General features: G+C 41.8%; 2 protein-coding genes across 2 annotated transcripts; both read right to left on the bottom strand.

Moving 5' to 3' along the window:
- Positions 1 to 6,003: 6,003 nt before the first annotated feature.
- Positions 6,004 to 7,015, bottom strand: LOC124871843 (olfactory receptor 2AT4-like). Its single transcript, XM_047371438.1, has one exon. The coding sequence runs from the start codon at positions 7,013 to 7,015 to the stop codon at positions 6,095 to 6,097; it is 921 nt and encodes a 306-aa protein (XP_047227394.1). The 3' UTR covers positions 6,004 to 6,094.
- A 7,849-nt stretch (positions 7,016 to 14,864) lies between these two features.
- Positions 14,865 to 15,785, bottom strand: LOC124870883 (olfactory receptor 2AT4-like). Its single transcript, XM_047369705.1, has one exon. The coding sequence runs from the start codon at positions 15,783 to 15,785 to the stop codon at positions 14,865 to 14,867; it is 921 nt and encodes a 306-aa protein (XP_047225661.1).
- Between the last annotated feature and the right edge of the window lie 4,159 nt (positions 15,786 to 19,944).

Raw genomic sequence — 19,944 nt, 5'->3', positions numbered from 1 at the left:
CCTACTTAACCTACTTACCTTCCAATTCCACTGGGGACCTGCTTGGAAGAGGTCTGTTTGTTGGAATGTGGGGTTTTTATTAAAACAGTAATGTCACGGGAAGTCCGCTGTTACCCCCTTCTTGTTCCTGTTCCTGGCTGTGCTGAAAGTTCAGTTCAGAGCTTAGTGTTTGGACAGGAGTGAGGCAGGTTTGGACAGAAACTAACACTAATGTGTTTCAAAGAAGAAAAACACAATAATAATTTTCACACCATCATAATACTGCTTTTAAAACCTTAATTTCTCAAGTTCAAAACCATAAGAAAGAAAAAGATTAAAACAGAATATAGGTTGTTGGAAATTATTTACAATCTTCATACCTTGTTTGATAGATTTTACAGGGTTGATTCTGGACGGCAGCGGCTTGCCATGTCTTTTAGGAACGCTGTTACCTCAGTTATAACACACCTGCAGATCATCTCAAACTCCTCTTTTGTGATGACATCTTTGGAGTGGCTTCATTCTTTACCACCAACCTTACACTTCGATGTTGCACTGTGAAAAGGTGGTTGTCTTTTAACTGGTGGCTTGGGTTTTGGCTGATGCCAGTCGCCACCCCCCTGGTTCTGTTGCAGGACTAGGAGAAGAAAGATGGATGGAAACTCCAGGAGTGTGTCAGGTAAGTGAAAGGTCTGGGTAATCCTGTCTTACTTGCACTTGAGGTAGAGGTGGCACCAGGTGGGTGATCTTGGAGGGGAACACGGTGGAGGATAAGCCAGGTTCGTTTGCAGGTAGCCAGAGGAGCCTTGGAACCAGAAGGCAGCCAACTGAGAAGATAATCCTCGAAGTTCTCTCGCAAAGAGAGGATCTGGGTTTTCGGCATAAGCAGACTGGACACAGAAGCTCGGGACGGGAGGTCACCTGGGAAAGAGGACACGAGAAGGTAAGTACTCAGAAAAAAATCACAAAGAGATTTGTCTTGGCCAGCTAGAGTTACAACTGCAGGTTAACATTCAGGCACCAGAGTGTTGGCAGCCTTGTGTTTTAAAGCTCCTCTCCTGATGAGGCTGATGGAGAACACCTGTGGACTCAGCTCCTACCGTGCGTCTGGTGCCATCTAGAGGTTTGATGGGGTTAGTAGGAGGTAAAACAGGTGAAAAGAAAAAAACTCCCAGAACTCCGACATTCACGAAAAGAAGGGAAACACAAGTGAAGAAGACAATGTTCAAACTCAAGCCGATAAGCATCAATATTTGACTCCAGACTATATGGATCGAAAACCTCTATGTCCTTAGCAAGGGACTCAAGCTGCTTTAAACGGACACCATGCTCCCACAGTGGACCATGTCTATCTGAGAAGTCAAGCTGGTTAGGTTCATGAAATGGTGGAAGATCATTATCTAAAATCTGGGGAAGAAAACTAATTTTCTCATTAATTAAATGAGAGCTTTCTAATTACTGGACTCGCACATGTGGTGGTGGGTCAGGTTGGATTGAGTCACCTGAGAGCCATATGTGTCTCTCCTGGCCCCTAGGGGTTCACACAGAGTGAAGAGGGGTGCAGATCAGTTTGGATGGCTGCTCCTTCCACCCAATTGGACCACTTGCACATGCTGAGTCCGGCACTCGGCCACCTTGGTGATTGTTTACTGCAATGTGAGGTGGTAGGACACCACTGGAGACCGTCTGACCTTCAACACATTTGTTAGGGTCTGTGGAAGTAAGCTGAACAATACTTGAGGGGGTCCTAACGACAGATCTCCATAGGGATTCCGCACATAGAGATAAGTAAAAAAATAAGGACACCATATGAGAGCCTATGTTTTTTTTTTTTTTACATATTTGAACATATTTGGACATGGATATTTTATATAAACTTGAACAGTGCTGATAAATTGAAGTACTACAAAAACACAATAAAGCGCCCAAGAAAAACGCCTTAAAAATTTCTTTAAAATTTTACAAAAATGCGATTTCTGGTAAGGAATAATTTAGTACACCTCCACATTTATTCTATTTAAAATTGCTGTAAAAGCAACTACTGAATGCTTAGTGTTGGCTTAAGCTTAGCTTTTTTTTGCTTTGTAATTTAATCATTGAGCCTTCCGGTCTTGCAAGCCTACTGGTTGAGGTCTGGGCATTGGGTTTCGGGAAAGGATTGGTGCCAAGCCTGGCGCTTTGGTTCACTCTGGATCATTCAGATTTTGTTTTTATTTTGGTTCATGGTTTTGGTGCCCGGTCTGCCAACTGGAGGGGAGGGGCAGGCTGGGAGGTGGCCGGCCAGCTCCTTGCGGTGCTGGTTGGTGGTTTTTTCCGGGCTAGCATTCCAATGGAAGTGATATTGTGTGTTTTTATGCATTTGCCAGGGCATGGGGGAGCCCTCATCACCGGGTGTGTTCTGCCTGCCAGGCACTGCTTGGCGAGTTGATCCAGTCTTGGTGTAGGGTACAGGGCTCTGTGGTGTCTTGCTCTGTGTTGGCATTGTGCAGGGCATGTGCCGTGTTGATGTGTCTTTATTGCCTTTTCATGGGTTGAGCTCTCATATGGTGATGTGCTCCTATGGGGAGGGGATTCATGACATTTGTGTTCTCTGGTATGTGATATCTATGTCCTAGTGGCCCTGTGTGGAAATTCATGTTGGGGTTACTTGGGGTTGGAGGTTCACAGCATTGAGATTGGAGTTAATTGGGGGGTTGTTTCATCCTGGGGCAGGTCTGGTTGTCTGGGTAGTTTTGGACCGAGTGGACTCCTCCCTTTTTTGTTTTGTGGAGCTGTCTCTGAAAGGCGTCAGGGGTCATTGGGGGCCAGGGTCGTTCGGGTTTGGGCAATGCCAGCCGTTGTCTGGACTATTGCTCGGGCGCTCTGCCTGTCTCCACTCCAGGGAATGAAGGGGACAACCTCATCTGTCCAGGAGCTGGTTGCCCTACTGAGATATTGGTAACGGGGAGTACAGACTGTGTAGGGGAATCGCGAATGAGTGTACAGGGTCCACTCTTGTGTGTCTGTACATTGGGTGTGAGTGTGTAAATATGTGTACGCATGAGGGTGTAATAGTGTGATTGGGATTGTGTGGGCCTGTTTTTCTATCAGGTTGGGTCTTGGGGTGCCCCCTCTCCTGGATCATATTAGGCCCATCAAATGTGGGGCCTATTTCCCTCCCATCACACTGCCGGCTGGTGGCCTGTGTCTCTGCCTGCCCGTGCATTAGTGGTTTGTTCTCCCCTGTTTCTGCTCAGGTCCTGGGAGATCCTGGAGGAGCATGCATACTTGGACTGATCTCACACTATCTTTGCTTGTGAAGTTACTTGTGTATATATGCCTATAAAAATGATTCTGATGCCTCTGGGTATATCGATGCAAGTTGTCCAACTAGTTCTGTAACTGCCTGACAAAGACTGGTGCCACAAGGTGTCAGCAGGTGCAATAGCTTCTGGCCATTTAGTAAAATAGTCTGCACTCTGAACTGGTTGCCTCTTCCCCCTGTATGTCCTACTAGTCAGTGCTCCCACAGCCCAGGCAGAGATGTGGACATGGGGTAATTCCAGCCCCCTGATCAGTTCAGTCACTTCTTTCAGCCACACCTGTCTTTAAGCAGCCAACTCACATTCTAATGTTGAAATGGTCCTAGGTGGCACCCACTTGGCATGCCCCTGCACTGAAGGCATCACCATTTCTCTTTCCAGTGCATGTTGCAGAGCCTCTGGCAGGGTGCATGGGTGGGCAAGTTGCATGTGGGTTAAGGTTGGCTGGGGACAAGTCCCTCACAGACTGATCACGTGCCAGTTTAGTCTGCACTTTAGAATTTAATCATTCACCAATGTCTGCAGAGATGATCCTCCACATCTCCCTTATCCACTCAGTTCCACCTGCAAGAGCTCCACTCGGATACACAGGCCAAACTGCCGCTGCAGTGCGCCCATCAGCGTGTTATAGTCAACTCTTTAAGCAGGATCCAGCAGCAGCAGGCAGAACAGGTCATCACCCGTCAAACACATGGTGAGGTTGAGAGCTCTTTGATCCACTGATCAGCTGTTGGCAGCTAGCAATATTTTGACCTGAGCTCCAATTCAATTAAATTCAGTTTAATTTATATAGCGCCAATTCACAACACATGTTGTCTAAAGGCACTTCACAAAGTTAATTCAATCAAATCATACAGATTTCAAGTCAGGTACATACATTCCAATTAGTCCTAACTATCGAACAGTGCAGTCAGTTATTTATTCAAATTGGTTAAAATGTTGTTCTACCTAAGGAAACCCAACAGATTGCATAGAGTCAGTGACTTGTAGCAGTCACACCTCCAGGATTTTACCATTATTTGGACAATCTCAAGTGCACAGTCTTTGTCAGAATAGTTAAGTGTTTATATCTGTGCTTGTTCACGCTACATTGTTCAATAAGAGCTGCTAGGTCTAGCCCTGAGAGGAATACAAAATGGCTAAACTGCAGTAGAGCAAAAAGAGACTAGTAAAAACTCTCAATCCCAGAGTGCACAGTTTTTCTTACAGCACTGATAGCCTTTATTTTTGTAATTTTTTCAAAGTAGTCAAGAAGGAAGTAGGTCGGAGAGAGGATAACAAGCACGAAGATAACAAGATGGGATACAAACATGCAGCATAGCTCTCCGGGGTCGAGACTAAAACCCGGGATGGCTGTGAGCAGATGTTCATCCCAGCCGCTAGACCGAGAGTCTCTGCCACGTCTTCTCTGTTCATCGGACCTGCTAAACTCAATGTGGTCTCTTGTTCATCAGAATGGTTCACAGTAAGAGGTTGTGTCACAGATAATGAATTAAAGTGATGACTCTCTGCTCCAGCATGACAAAGTGGTACTCCAGTGGTCGACATATAGCGAGATGCCAATCATATGCCATGAGGGCAAAGATGTACAGATCACTGCAGGAAAAGGAGTACAACACCTGAGCCTGGCGAAGGCAGCCTGAGTAAGAGATGACATGAACAGGAGAGAGCAGATCCCAGAGAAATTTGGGATACAAATCTGCTGTTCCATAAAGGAAATTAAAACCACACAGCAGAATATACATTGGTTCGTGAAATTCATTAGCCAAGATTATTGTCAAAACAACACAAATAATAATAATTATCATTGTTAAGTAATACATCAAAGTAAGAAAGTAGGGTGGAAGTTTGCTCCTTAATGTTATTTCCACAGAGGCAGACAAGCAAGACACATATTGAGGAGAAATCAGAGACAGATTACAGTGACATAACATTGCAGGAGGATGAACAGTGCAAACAGGTAAAAATGTTCTGGAAGTTAAATACCTTAAGGGGAAGGAAGGAGAGCAGAAAGTGTTCAAAATTAAAAAGCACATGTATATCTACAAAAACTCACATTTTTACAGGCAATCACTGAGTTTTGATTTAAACAGGACTTTTCATACACAGAAAGTGTACAAAAGGTGCTACATATAATACAAAAACAGCAGGTAATACAAACAAACAATAACAAAACAAACAACAAATAAAGAAAACAACAAAATATGAGCTAAACAAGGCTAAGCAAAGTAAAGATCAACAATTACAGAAATGTACAATTAACAGAGGTGATGTTCCTTTAAAAGACTGAGGAAAGCTAATTGTGTTAATGGTGGTGAAGAGGAGATACTAGAGATAGAGATCTATGCTTCTTATCAGCACAGATTCTTAAACTAAATAAGTGTGTTAAAACAAAGATTAGACATTACATATATTATACATATGCTATAAATGTTAAATAATCACAATAAAACAAACCAAAAAAAAAAAAAAAAAACATACAATATGGACAATAAAATAATAAATACTGGAAACAAAAATGATTAGAAGCCACATTAAAAATACAATAAAACAATAAAACATTTTCCTGAACTAAAAAGACAAATTGTGCTCATAATTAAGGAATCGTTTATTTTACCTCTGAACAGTAAAAGGCAAAGAACACGATTAATTACTAATGAATAAAAGGCATATTAAAAACAGCAGGACCACTAATACACCTCAATATATTTAAAGTAGGGGAAAAAATAATTAAAGACATTACTTTATTGAACCAAAAACATAAAATGTCAGAAACTTAATTTATAAAATTTTAAGACTACAGGAGAGTCATTTCATTGACATTGAAAAACTAGAATTTTGTTTCGTATTTTCGTCAACTTGAAACCATAAATAAGTGGATTCATTATAGGAGGTATGATGAGAAATTCTATAGAAACAAAGTTTTTAAAGGTTTGAGGTAAATCTTTTGAGCCAAACCGAAAATATATATAATCAAAAAGAAGAGTTAGTGAAAAAGTGAACAAAGAGATCAGATGTGGCACACATGTTTGCATGAACTTTCTCCGGTTTTCTAAAGAACTGACACATGTTTTTATGAGAAAAATGTAGGACCACCCAATTAAAATACTATGTAGAACATAAATTAATATTGTAATATATGCAACTATGCTGTTAACAGTAGTTTCAGCTGGAAAACAAGCAAGCATAACAATGCTCCAGTTCAAACAGATGAGTCTGTTAATGTACGGGCTGCATAGCTTCAACCTATATGTAAGAATAGTGTTTACAGCTATAAAGCTGAAAGGTGTTAACCAGGCAAGAGACACTAAAGTGATGACCCTCTGCTTCGGCATGACAGAGTGGTACTCCAGTGGTCGACATATAGCCAGATACCGATCATATGCCATGAGGGCAAGGATGGACAGATCACTGCAGGCAAAGGAGTACACCACCTGAGCCTGCAGAAGGCAGCCTGAGTAAGAGATCACATGAACAGGAGAGAGCAGATCCCAGAGAAATTTGGGATAGAAACCTCCTGTTCCATAAAGGGAATTCATACAAAAAGCACACAGCAGAATATACATTGGTTCATGAAGTTCATTATCCATGATTATTGTCAAAATAACACAAACATTTACAAGGATGATTACAAAGTAACACATCAAAGAGAGAAAGAAAAGAGGTACCCTGTAATTTCTTGTCTCATTTAAACCTGAAAGAAGAAACACTGAAATTTCTGAAACATTGTTCATGTTGGTTAAGAAATGCCTCTCTGCTATTTAACCAGTGTTTTAGTGTCTAATCTTATTGAATTTAGGGTGCTCTGTAGAAGCAGTGGGATTTCAAACCAGCCCATACTCTCTTTCAGGCACATTGACTGGGTGTTGCTTCATAAAGGTAAAGTTGATTCCATAGGGGCAGGTAGACATGACAGAGGACCCAGAGGCTGATTACAATCACACAACAATACAGGAGGATTGCCAGAGAAGAATGGTGAGAAAGTTCTGGAGTATTCTGTTGTGATTGTGATTATTTAATATTTAATATTTAATATTAACACTTTAATATTTCGTAATATATTCCAGTCTGTTAATGGTTGTCCTGTGAATATCAGCCAAATAAGGCGGAGGAATTAGGAAAAAATTGAAAGGTATGAGCCAAGCTCTGGCATTATTGAACAGCAAAACTCTACACACACAGAATGAATTCACAAAATGTCTTAAAATACAAGAATTTATTAAAAACATTTTACTCAGTCAAACATATTTCAATAAACAAACTCTTTGCTATGTTAAAACAACCTAACTAAGATACCAAAATGAAAGAAATAGGGAAGACTAATGGGCTATATACAATATAAACAAGTGAATCAAAGATGGTTGACAACCATGACCAAGGATTATCTTCAAGAATCTGGAAATGAAGTTAAGTTAGTCTTGGAACCAACTTATTGGTTTACCTTTAAACAACCATTCACAATGGATCATCAGATAAAACATTATTTTGATAAAATCACATTTTAAAGAATGATTTGCTGAATAAAACCAACCTTCTGGATGACCAATTCTCAACGGTGTTTAATTAGCTGCCTTTTATTTATTAAAATAATATTTAAAGAAATAGTAAAATATCTAAGGAAATATTATTTTGAATAAGAACTAAACCTTTTTGGTTAAATGGGTCTTAATGGTGTTTAGTTAGTTTAGTTAGTTATCACATTTAGTAAAATAATATTTAAGGAAATATTACTTCCTAGATTGGAAACTAACAACCTTTCTAAATAAATGATCTTTAGCTGACTCAAAGTGGGCGAGCACGAGTTCTTAGCCGTTAGCGGTTGGAGCTAACAGAAGAAGCTTATAGCTTGTTATCAAAATCAAACACATACCTTTAAAATACCACTAAGAAAAGGGTTGAAATGCATAAGCGTGGACGGCGAATTATGGCCAGTCTGTGTTTAAAAACCACCCTTTAAATAAAGTTTGTCTTAACTTAAAAAAATCCCAACACAGAACACATCCTTAGCAGATTGCTAGTCTGCTAGCACTTACTGTAGCTGAGTTTCTCAACACAAACAAAAGCAAAGAGCATTAAACGAACATTTTGATTATTTAACTCTAAACTACCCTTCTCTGCCTAAACACTACCTCTTATGCGAACCGTGCTGAGGAGAAGTTGTCCGGGGCGACGAAGTTGAGGAAAGCACCCACGGTGAACAAAGAACTTGCAGCTAACCTCCGTAGCTGTGGGAAAGGGGTGGTTCGTTCTGCCGGCACGGGCAGAAGTGCACACAGAGCGTCGTGCTGTGTTGCCGTACTTTTATCCTTCCTTCAAACTGGGAAAACCGCTCCACTCAGCGTTGTAGCGACAGGGTCTCTGCTGGGAAGTCTCTAGAACACAGTTTGCTTCTGCAGACCTCAGAAAGAAAGGTCAAGCCATGCTTGCACCTTAATTTCCCCATTCATCAATGAATACCAGATACACAAACAGCAATTAATTCCTACTTAACCTACTTACCTTCCAATTCCACTGGGGACCTGCTTGGAAGAGGTCTGTTTGTTGGAATGTGGGGTTTTTATTAAAACAGTAATGTCACGGGAAGTCCGCTGTTACCCCCTTCTTGTTCCTGTTCCTGGCTGTGCTGAAAGTTCAGTTCAGAGCTTAGTGTTTGGACAGGAGTGAGGCAGGTTTGGACAGAAACTAACACTAATGTGTTTCAAAGAAGAAAAACACAATAATAATTTTCACACCATCATAATACTGCTTTTAAAACCTTAATTTCTCAAGTTCAAAACCATAAGAAAGAAAAAGATTAAAACAGAATATAGGTTGTTGGAAATTATTTACAATCTTCATACCTTGTTTGATAGATTTTACAGGGTTGATTCTGGACGGCAGCGGCTTGCCATGTCTTTTAGGAACGCCGTTACCTCAGTTATAACACACCTGCAGATCATCTCAAACTCCTCTTTTGTGATGACATCTTTGGAGTGGCTTCATTCTTTACCACCAACCTTACACTTCGATGTTGCACTGTGAAAAGGTGGTTGTCTTTTAACTGGTGGCTTGGGTTTTGGCTGATGCCAGTCGCCACCCCCCTGGTTCTGTTGCAGGACTAGGAGAAGAAAGATGGATGGAAACTCCAGGAGTGTGTCAGGTAAGTGAAAGGTCTGGGTAATCCTGTCTTACTTGCACTTGAGGTAGAGGTGGCACCAGGTGGGTGATCTTGGAGGGGAACACGGTGGAGGATAAGCCAGGTTCGTTTGCAGGTAGCCAGAGGAGCCTTGGAACCAGAAGGCAGCCAACTGAGAAGATAATCCTCGAAGTTCTCTCGCAAAGAGAGGATCTGGGTTTTCGGCATAAGCAGACTGGACACAGAAGCTCGGGACGGGAGGTCACCTGGGAAAGAGGACACGAGAAGGTAAGTACTCAGAAAAAAATCACAAAGAGATTTGTCTTGGCCAGCTAGAGTTACAACTGCAGGTTAACATTCAGGCACCAGAGTGTTGGCAGCCTTGTGTTTTAAAGCTCCTCTCCTGATGAGGCTGATGGAGAACACCTGTGGACTCAGCTCCTACCGTGCGTCTGGTGCCATCTAGAGGTTTGATGGGGTTAGTAGGAGGTAAAACAGGTGAAAAGAAAAAAACTCCCAGAACTCCGACATTCACGAAAAGAAGGGAAACACAAGTGAAGAAGACAATGTTCAAACTCAAGCCGATAAGCATCAATATTTGACTCCAGACTATATGGATCGAAAACCTCTATGTCCTTAGCAAGGGACTCAAGCTGCTTTAAACGGACACCATGCTCCCACAGTGGACCATGTCTATCTGAGAAGTCAAGCTGGTTAGGTTCATGAAATGGTGGAAGATCATTATCTAAAATCTGGGGAAGAAAACTAATTTTCTCATTAATTAAATGAGAGCTTTCTAATTACTGGACTCGCACATGTGGTGGTGGGTCAGGTTGGATTGAGTCACCTGAGAGCCATATGTGTCTCTCCTGGCCCCTAGGGGTTCACACAGAGTGAAGAGGGGTGCAGATCAGTTTGGATGGCTGCTCCTTCCACCCAATTGGACCACTTGCACATGCTGAGTCCGGCACTCGGCCACCTTGGTGGTTGTTTACTGCAATGTGAGGTGGTAGGACACCACTGGAGACCGTCTGACCTTCAACACATTTGTTAGGGTCTGTGGAAGTAAGCTGAACAATACTTGAGGGGGTCCTAACGACAGATCTCCATAGGGATTCCGCACATAGAGATAAGTAAAAAAATAAGGACACCATATGAGAGCCTATGTTTTTTTTTTTTTTTACATATTTGAACATATTTGGACATGGATATTTTATATAAACTTGAACAGTGCTGATAAATTGAAGTACTACAAAAACACAATAAAGCGCCCAAGAAAAACGCCTTAAAAATTTCTTTAAAATTTTACAAAAATGCGATTTCTGGTAAGGAATAATTTAGTACACCTCCACATTTATTCTATTTAAAATTGCTGTAAAAGCAACTACTGAATGCTTAGTGTTGGCTTAAGCTTAGCTTTTTTTTTGCTTTGTAATTTAATCATTGAGCCTTCCGGTCTTGCAAGCCTACTGGTTGAGGTCTGGGCATTGGGTTTCGGGAAAGGATTGGTGCCAAGCCTGGCGCTTTGGTTCACTCTGGATCATTCAGATTTTGTTTTTATTTTGGTTCATGGTTTTGGTGCCCGGTCTGCCAACTGGAGGGGAGGGGCAGGCTGGGAGGTGGCCGGCCAGCTCCTTGCGGTGCTGGTTGGTGGTTTTTCCCGGGCTAGCATTCCAATGGAAGTGATATTGTGTGTTTTTATGCATTTGCCAGGGCATGGGGGAGCCCTCATCACCGGGTGTGTTCTGCCTGCCAGGCACTGCTTGGCGAGTTGATCCAGTCTTGGTGTAGGGTACAGGGCTCTGTGGTGTCTTGCTCTGTGTTGGCATTGTGCAGGGCATGTGCCGTGTTGATGTGTCTTTATTGCCTTTTCATGGGTTGAGCTCTCATATGGTGATGTGCTCCTATGGGGAGGGGATTCATGACATTTGTGTTCTCTGGTATGTGATATCTATGTCCTAGTGACCCTGTGTGGAAATTCATGTTGGGGTTACTTGGGGTTGGAGGTTCACAGCATTGAGATTGGAGTTAATTGGGGGGTTGTTTCATCCTGGGGCAGGTCTGGTTGTCTGGGTAGTTTTGGACCGAGTGGACTCCTCCCTTTTTTGTTTTGTGGAGCTGTCTCTGAAAGGCGTCAGGGGTCATTGGGGGCCAGGGTCGTTCGGGTTTGGGCAATGCCAGCCATTGTCTGGACTATTGCTCGGGCGCTCTGCCTGTCTCCACTCCAGGGAATGAAGGGGACAACCTCATCTGTCCAGGAGCTGGTTGCCCTACTGAGATATTGGTAACAGGGAGTACAGACTGTGTAGGGGAATCGCGAATGAGTGTACAGGGTCCACTCTTGTGTGTCTGTACATTGGGTGTGAGTGTGTAAATATGTGTACGCATGAGGGTGTAATAGTGTGATTGGGATTGTGTGGGCCTGTTTTTCTATCAGGTTGGGTCTTGGGGTGCCCCCTCTCCTGGATCATATTAGGCCCATCAAATGTGGGGCCTATTTCCCTCCCATCACACTGCCGGCTGGTGGCCTGTGTCTCTGCCTGCCCGTGCATTAGTGGTTTGTTCTCCCCTGTTTCTGCTCAGGTCCTGGGAGATCCTGGAGGAGCATGCATACTTGGACTGATCTCACACTATCTTTGCTTGTGAAGTTACTTGTGTATATATGCCTATAAAAATGATTCTGATGCCTCTGGGTATATCGATGCAAGTTGTCCAACTAGTTCTGTAACTGCCTGACAAAGACTGGTGCCACAAGGTGTCAGCAGGTGGAATAGCTTCTGGCCATTTAGTAAAATAGTCTGCACTCTGAACTGGTTGCCTCTTCCCCCTGTATGTCCTACTAGTCAGTGCTCCCACAGCCCAGGCAGAGATGTGGACATGGGGTAATTCCTGCCCCCTGATCAGTTCAGTCACTTCTTTCAGCCACACCTGTCTTTAAGCAGCCAACTCACATTCTAATGTTGAAATGGTCCTAGGTGGCACCCACTTGGCATGCCCCTGCACAGAAGGCATCACCATTTCTCTTTCCAGTGCATGTTGCAGAGCCTCTGGCAGGGTGCATGGGTGGGCAAGTTGCATGTGGGTTAAGGTTGGCTGGGGACAAGTCCCTCACAGACTGATCACGTGCCAGTTTAGTCTGCACTTTAGAATTTAATCATTCACCAATGTCTGCAGAGATGATCCTCCACATCTCCCTTATCCACTCAGTTCCACCTGCAAGAGCTCCACTCGGATACACAGGCCAAACTGCCGCTGCAGTGCGCCCATCAGCGTGTTATAGTCAACTCTTTAAGCAGGATCCAGCAGCAGCAGGCAGAACAGGTCATCCCCCGTCAAACACATGGTGAGGTTGAGAGCTCTTTGATCCACTGATCAGCTGTTGGCAGCTAGCAATATTTTGACCTGAGCTCCAATTCAATTAAATTCGGTTTAATTTATATAGCGCCAATTCACAACACATGTTGTCTAAAGGCACTTCACAAAGTTAATTCAATCAAATCATACAGATTTCAAGTCAGGTACATACATTCCAATTAGTCCTAACTATCGAACAGTGCAGTCAGTTATTTATTCAAATTGGTTAAAATGTTGTTCTACCTAAGGAAACCCAACAGATTGCATAGAGTCAGTGACTTGTAGCAGTCACACCTCCAGGATTTTACCATTATTTGGACAATCTCAAGTGCACAGTCTTTGTCAGAATAGTTAAGTGTTTATATCTGTGCTTGTTCACGCTACATTGTTCAATAAGAGCTGCTAGGTCTAGCCCTGAGAGGAATACAAAATGGCTAAACTGCAGTAGAGCAAAAAGAGACTAGTAAAAACTCTCAATCCCAGAGTGCACAGTTTTTCTTACAGCACTGATAGCCTTTATTTTTGTAATTTTTTCAAAGTAGTCAAGAAGGAAGTAGGTCGGAGAGAGGATAACAAGCACGAAGATAACAAGATGGGATACAAACATGCAGCATAGCTCTCCGGGGTCGAGACTAAAACCCGGGATGGCTGTGAGCAGATGTTCATCCCAGCCGCTAGACCGAGAGTCTCTGCCACGTCTTCTCTGTTCATCGGACCTGCTAAACTCAATGTGGTCTCTTGTTCATCAGAATGGTTCACAGTAAGAGGTTGTGTCACAGATAATGAATTAAAGTGATGACTCTCTGCTCCAGCATAACAAAGTGGTACTCCAGTGGTCGACATATAGCGAGATGCCAATCATATGCCATGAGGGCAAAGATGTACAGATCACTGCAGGAAAAGGAGTACAACACCTGAGCCTGGCGAAGGCAGCCTGAGTAAGAGATGACATGAACAGGAGAGAGCAGATCCCAGAGAAATTTGGGATACAAATCTGCTGTTCCATAAAGGAAATTAAAACCACACAGCAGAATATACATTGGTTCGTGAAATTCATTAGCCAAGATTATTGTCAAAACAACACAAATAATAATAATTATCATTGTTAAGTAATACATCAAAGTAAGAAAGTAGGGTGGAAGTTTGCTCCTTAATGTTATTTCCACAGAGGCAGACAAGCAAGACACATATTGAGGAGAAATCAGAGGCAGATTACAGTGACAAAACATTGCAGGAGGATGAACAGTGCAAACAGGTAAAAATGTTCTGGAAGTTAAGTACCTTAAGGGGAAGGAAGGAGAGCAGAAAGTGTTCAAAATTAAAAAGCACATGTATATCTACAAAAACTCACATTTTTACAGGTAATCACTGAGTTTTGATTTAAACAGGACTTTTCATACACAGAAAGTGTACAAAAGGTGCTACATATAATACAAAAACAGCAGGTAATACAAACAAACAATAACAAAACAAACAACTAAAACAACAAATAAAGAAAACAACAAAATATGAGCTAAACAAGGCTAAGCAAAGTAAAGATCAACAATTACAGAAATGTACAATTAACAGAGGTGATGTTCCTTTAAAAGACTGAGGAAAGCTAATTGTGTTAATGGTGGTGAAGAGGAGATACTAGAGATAGAGATCTATGCTTCTTATCAGCACAGATTCTTAAACTAAATAAGTGTGTTAAAACAAAGATTAGACATTACATATATTATACATATGCTATAAATGTTAAATAATCACAATAAAACAAACCAAAAAAAAAAAAAAACATACAATATGGACAATAAAATAATAAATACTGGAAACAAAAATGATTAGAAGCCACATTAAAAATACAATAAAACAATAAAAAATTTTCCTGAACTAAAAAGACAAATTGTGCTCATAATTAAGGAATCGTTTATTTTACCTCTGAACAGTAAAAGGCAAAGAACACGATTAATTACTAATGAATAAAAGGCATATTAAAAACAGCAGGACCACTAATACACCTTAATATATTTAAAGTAGGGAAAAAAATAATTAAAGACATTACTTTATTGAACCAAAAACATAAAATGTCAGAAACTTAATTTATAAAATTTTAAGACTACAGGAGAGTCATTTCATTGACATTGAAAAACTAGAATTTTTTTTCGTATTTTCGTCAACTTGAAACCATAAATAAGCGGATTCATTATAGGAGGTATGATGAGAAATTCTATAGAAACAAAGTTTTTAAAGGTTTGAGGTAAATCTTTTGAGCCAAACCGAATATATATATAATCAAAAAGAAGAGTTAGTGAAAAAGTGAACAAAGAGATCAGATGTGGCACACATGTTTGCATGAACTTTCTCCGGTTTTCTAAAGAACTGACACATGTTTTTATGAGAAAAATGTAGGACCACACAATTAAAATACTATGTAGAACATAAATTAATATTGTAATATATGCAACTATGCTGTTAACAGTAGTTTCAGCTGGAAAACAAGCAAGCATAACAATGCTCCAGTTCAAACAGATGAGTCTGTTAATGTACGGGCTGCATAGCTTCAACCTAGATGTAAGAAACGTGTTTACAGCTATAAAGCTGAAAGGTGTTAACCAGGCAAGAGACACTAAAGTGATGACCCTCTGCTTCGGCATGACAGAGTGGTACTCCAGTGGTCGACATATAGCCAGATACCGATCATATGCCATGAGGGCAAGGATGGACAGATCACTGCAGGCAAAGGAGTACAACACCTGAGCCTGCAGAAGGCAGCCTGAGTAAAAGATGACATGAACAGGAGAGAGCAGATCCCACAGAAATTTGGGATAGAAACCTGCTGTTCCATAAAGGGAATTCATGCAAAAAGCACACAGCAGAATATACATTGGTTCATGGAGTTCATTATCCAAGATTATTGTCAAAACAATACAAACATTTACAAGGATGATTACAAAGTAACACATCAAAGAGAGAAAGAAAAGAGGTACCCTGTAATTTCTTGTCTCATTTAAACCTGAAAGAAGAAACACTGAAATTTCTGAAACATTGTTCATGTTGGTTAAGAAATGCCTCTCTGCTATTTAACCAGTGTTTTAGTGTCTAATCTTATTGAATTTAGGGTGCTCTGTAGAAGCAGTGGGATTTCAAACTAGCCCATACTCTCTTTCAGGCACATTGACTGGGTGTTGCTTCATAAAGGTAAAGTTGATTCCATAGGGGCAGGTAGACATGACAGAGGACCCAGAGGCTGATTACAATCACACAACAATACAGGAGGATTGCCAGAGAAGAATGGTGAGAAGGTTTTGGAGTATTCTGTTGTCATTATGAATATATTATTTAATATTACCACTTTAATATTATATTAAATAATTTTGCAGTCTGTTCATGGTTCTCTTGTGAATATCAGCCAAATAAGGCGGTGGAATTAGGACAAAATTGAAAGGTATGAGACAAGCTCTGGCATTATTGAACAGCAAAACTCTACACACACAGAATGAATTCACAAAATGTCTTAAAATACAAGAATTTATTAACAAAAATTATTTTACTCAGTCGAACATATTTCAATCAACAAACTCACCTAACTAAACTACCAAAACGAAAGAAATAGGGAAGACTAATGGGCTATATATAATATAAACAAGTGAATCAAAGATGGTTGACAACCATGACCAAGGATTATCTTCAAGAATCTGGAAATGAAGTTAAGTTAGTCTTGGAACCAACTTATTGGTTTACCTTTAAACAACCATTCACAATGGATCATCAGATAAAACATTATTTTGATAAAACAACATTTTAAAGAATGATTTGCTGAATAAAACCAAAGCATAGTCATGGTAGGGAACAGGGTTGTGACGAACAGGAACCAGCAACAAACTATGACACAAATCCAACTAATATACTGAGGGATAACAAAGGGCAGGTAATCAGAGAAACAGAGAAGAGGTGTGACAAGGAGGCAGGGAGGCAGAAAGAACAGGTGAAACAAATACAAAGACTGAACATTGTTGAAGTGACTAATAACCAATAAACAGAAAACACAGACCGAGCAAGACTATAAACAAAGATAAATAATCAAATGAAGCATAAGAAAACTAGAATAACCATGAACTACAGTAAACAGAGAAACTAGAGGGAACATAGGAACAACAATAACAACCTAAGAACAAACAAAGAACCCATAAAGAAAACCTGAATACGAAAGTAAACAAACCTAACCACACTGACCGAATTAACTGGAAAGGAAACTAGTAAACAAGAAAAGTGCAAAGGAAAAAATACCAAAACATAAATAAAGGCAAAGATACTACAAGAGAAATTAAACTAGAGAATTCAAGGAAGAGAAAGAACTATAATAAATACAATAATAATAATAATACTACACAAAGTAATAAGAAAGCAACCACAAAAGAAAACTAAGAGCGAGAGGAAGAAAACAACACACACTAGGAAGCAGGGGAGAGAACAAAACTAACATCAAATTAACTGGAGAAATAAACAACAAAACTGCTAAGGCCAAAGAATAAGATATCCAACTAAAAAGCAAAACACAAAGCCAAACAGAGTCCAAAATGTCAAACCCTGACAGTTCTTACTGGCCTTTAACATTGTAACCCATGGCTGGGGTCCCAACATTCCCCCATTTTAGTTCTTAAGAATGGGATGAAGTTCACAGTCTTTGGGGCTAACCATCTCAGCCATGTGAAAATAGTCACTGTGTTCCTGTAGGCAGGCAGAGTTCAGCAGTTCATTTTCAGTTCAGAGCTTAGTGTTTGGACAGGAGTAAGGCAGGTTTGGGCAGAAACTAACACTAATATGTTTCAAAGAAGAAAAACACAATAATAATTTTCACACCATCATAATACTTCTTTTAAAACCTTAATAATTTCTCAAGTTCAAAACCATAAGAAAGAAAAAGATTAAAACAGAATATAGGGTGTTGGAAATTATTTACAATCTTCATACCTTGTTTGATAGATTTTACAGGGTTGATTCTGGACGGCAGCGGCTTGCCATGTCTTTTAGGAACGCCGTTACCTCAGTTATAACACACCTGCAGATCATCTCAAACTCCTCTTTTGTGATGACATCTTTGGAGTGGCTTCATTCTTTACCACCAACCTTACACTTCGATGTTGCACTGTGAAAAGGTGGTTGTCTTTTAACTGGTGGCTTGGGTTTTGGTTGATGCCAGTTACCACCCTCCCTGGTTCTGTTGCATCACTTGGGGACTGACTTGCACTTCTTCTGTCACTAATTTCTGGAGGAAAGGTAGGGGGGGAGAAGAAGAAAGATGGATGGAAACTCCAGGAGCATGTCAGGTAAGTGAAAGGTCCGGGTAATCCTGTCTTACTTGCACTTGAGGTAGAGGTGGCACCAGGTGGGTGATCTTGGAGGGGAGCACGGTGGAGGATGAGCCAGGTTCGTTTGCAGGTAGCCAGAGGAGCCTTGGAACCAGAATGCAGCAAACTGAGAAGATAATCCTCGAAGTTCTCTTGCAAAGAGAGGATCTGGGTTTTCTGCATAAGCAGAGTGGACGCAGAAGCTCGGGACGGGAGGTAACCTGGGAAGGAGGACATGAATGGGGAGGGGATTCATGACATTTTTATTCTCTGGTATGTGATATCTATGTCCTGGTTGGGGGTGGCCCTGTGTGGAAATTCATGTTGGGGTTACTGGGGGTGGGAGGTTCATGGCGTTGAGATTGGAGTTAATTGGGGGGTTGTTTCATCCTGGGGCAGCTCTGGTTGGCTGGGTAGTTTAGGACTGAGTGGACTCCTCCCTTTTTTGTTTTGTGGCCCTGTCTCTGAAAGGGGTCAGGGGTCATTGGGGGCCAGGGTCGTTCGGGTTTGGGCAATGCCGGCCATTGTCTGGACTATTGCTCGGGCGCTCTGCCTGTCTCCACCCCAGGGAATGAAGGGGACAACCTCTTCTGTCCAGGAGCTGGTTGCCCTACTGAGGTATTGGTAACTGGGAGTACAGACTGTGTAGGAGAATCGCGAATGAGTGTACAGGGTCCACTCTTGTGTGTCTGCACAATGGGTGTGAGTGTGTAAATATGTGTATGCATGAGGGTGTAATAGTGTGATTGGGATTGTGATTAGGGTGTCGCCTGAACCTGAGCTCTGAGCCCTTGGCCAAGAATCAGAGGCGCAGGTGTACAAGATGTTGATGCCTGGACAGCCGTGCAGCATGCCATGAGGTCCAGTGGCAGGAGTAAATCCCAGTCGCTCTGGTCATCTGACGTGATAATGGATAGCTGTTCCGCAAGAGTCAGATCAAATCACTCCACTAACCCATCACTTTGAGGATGGAGGGGCATGGTGTGAGTCTTGGCTATCCTAACGTCTCACGCATGGCAGAGGAAACTCTGGATTTCTCTCCTGATCGCTGGGGATGGACGCCCAGTGTGCTAAACATCCCCTAAATCAGGGTCCACCACAGTTCCTGCTTCCTGGTCAAGCGGTGCAATAGCTTCTGGCCATTTAGTAAAAAATAGTCCATAGTGGTGAGAATTAAGTGGTTCCCACCCTTTGTACATTGAAAGGGGCCCTCTCCTGCAGCATGCGTACACTTGCTGTAAACAGTTGCAACTGAGCCCTTGACTGTTCTTGCAGTCCTTTACGAGCTGTGCAGAGGTCACAACACCTGCATGACGTCTTCCACTCCATTCATCTCTCCTAAGCCTAACTCAGTGGAATGCTGGATGGAGTCATCAAAAAGTATTTGACACCCTAAAGTCACCTAAGCCCATAGGGCCATGCACTCCCCTGAGAAACATTTCCTGCAAAGCTTTGGGGACCATAACCTTCCATGTCTTCATCCCTGTGGCCAGTTCCATCAAGGCCTGTTGAAGGATTCATCCAAGAACTGCAGTGCTCCAATCTTGCCCCACCATCCCTTAGTCTCTGTGGACAGCGCAGCCATCTTCTCCAATGGTGGTAACTGCTGCACTCCCATCCACAACATCACTGGCTGTATAATTTCGGGTCCTACCTATGCTCTCCAGAGCCGTTTGCGGCTCCAATCACTTGCAGCTCCCTGCACTCTGAACTGGTTGCCTCTTCCCCCTGTATGTCCTACTAGTCAGTGCTCCCACAGCCCAGGCAGAGATGTGGACATGGGGTAATTCCAGCCCCCTGTTCAGTTCAGTCACTTCTTTCAGCCACACCTGTCTTTAAGCAGCCAACTCACATTCTAATGTTG

The sequence above is a fragment of the Girardinichthys multiradiatus genome, chromosome 7 (genome assembly GCF_021462225.1).
Source record: "Girardinichthys multiradiatus isolate DD_20200921_A chromosome 7, DD_fGirMul_XY1, whole genome shotgun sequence".
NCBI lineage: Eukaryota > Metazoa > Chordata > Actinopteri > Cyprinodontiformes > Goodeidae > Girardinichthys > Girardinichthys multiradiatus.
This window is presented reverse-complemented; position numbering and strand designations above follow the sequence as displayed.

Excerpts from the sequence above, each read along its gene's own strand:
- LOC124871843 (XM_047371438.1), bottom strand. The coding sequence starts at position 7,015 with ATGAACAATGTTTCAGAAATTTCAGTGTTTCTTCTTTCAGGTTTAAAT.
- LOC124870883 (XM_047369705.1), bottom strand. The coding sequence starts at position 15,785 with ATGAACAATGTTTCAGAAATTTCAGTGTTTCTTCTTTCAGGTTTAAAT.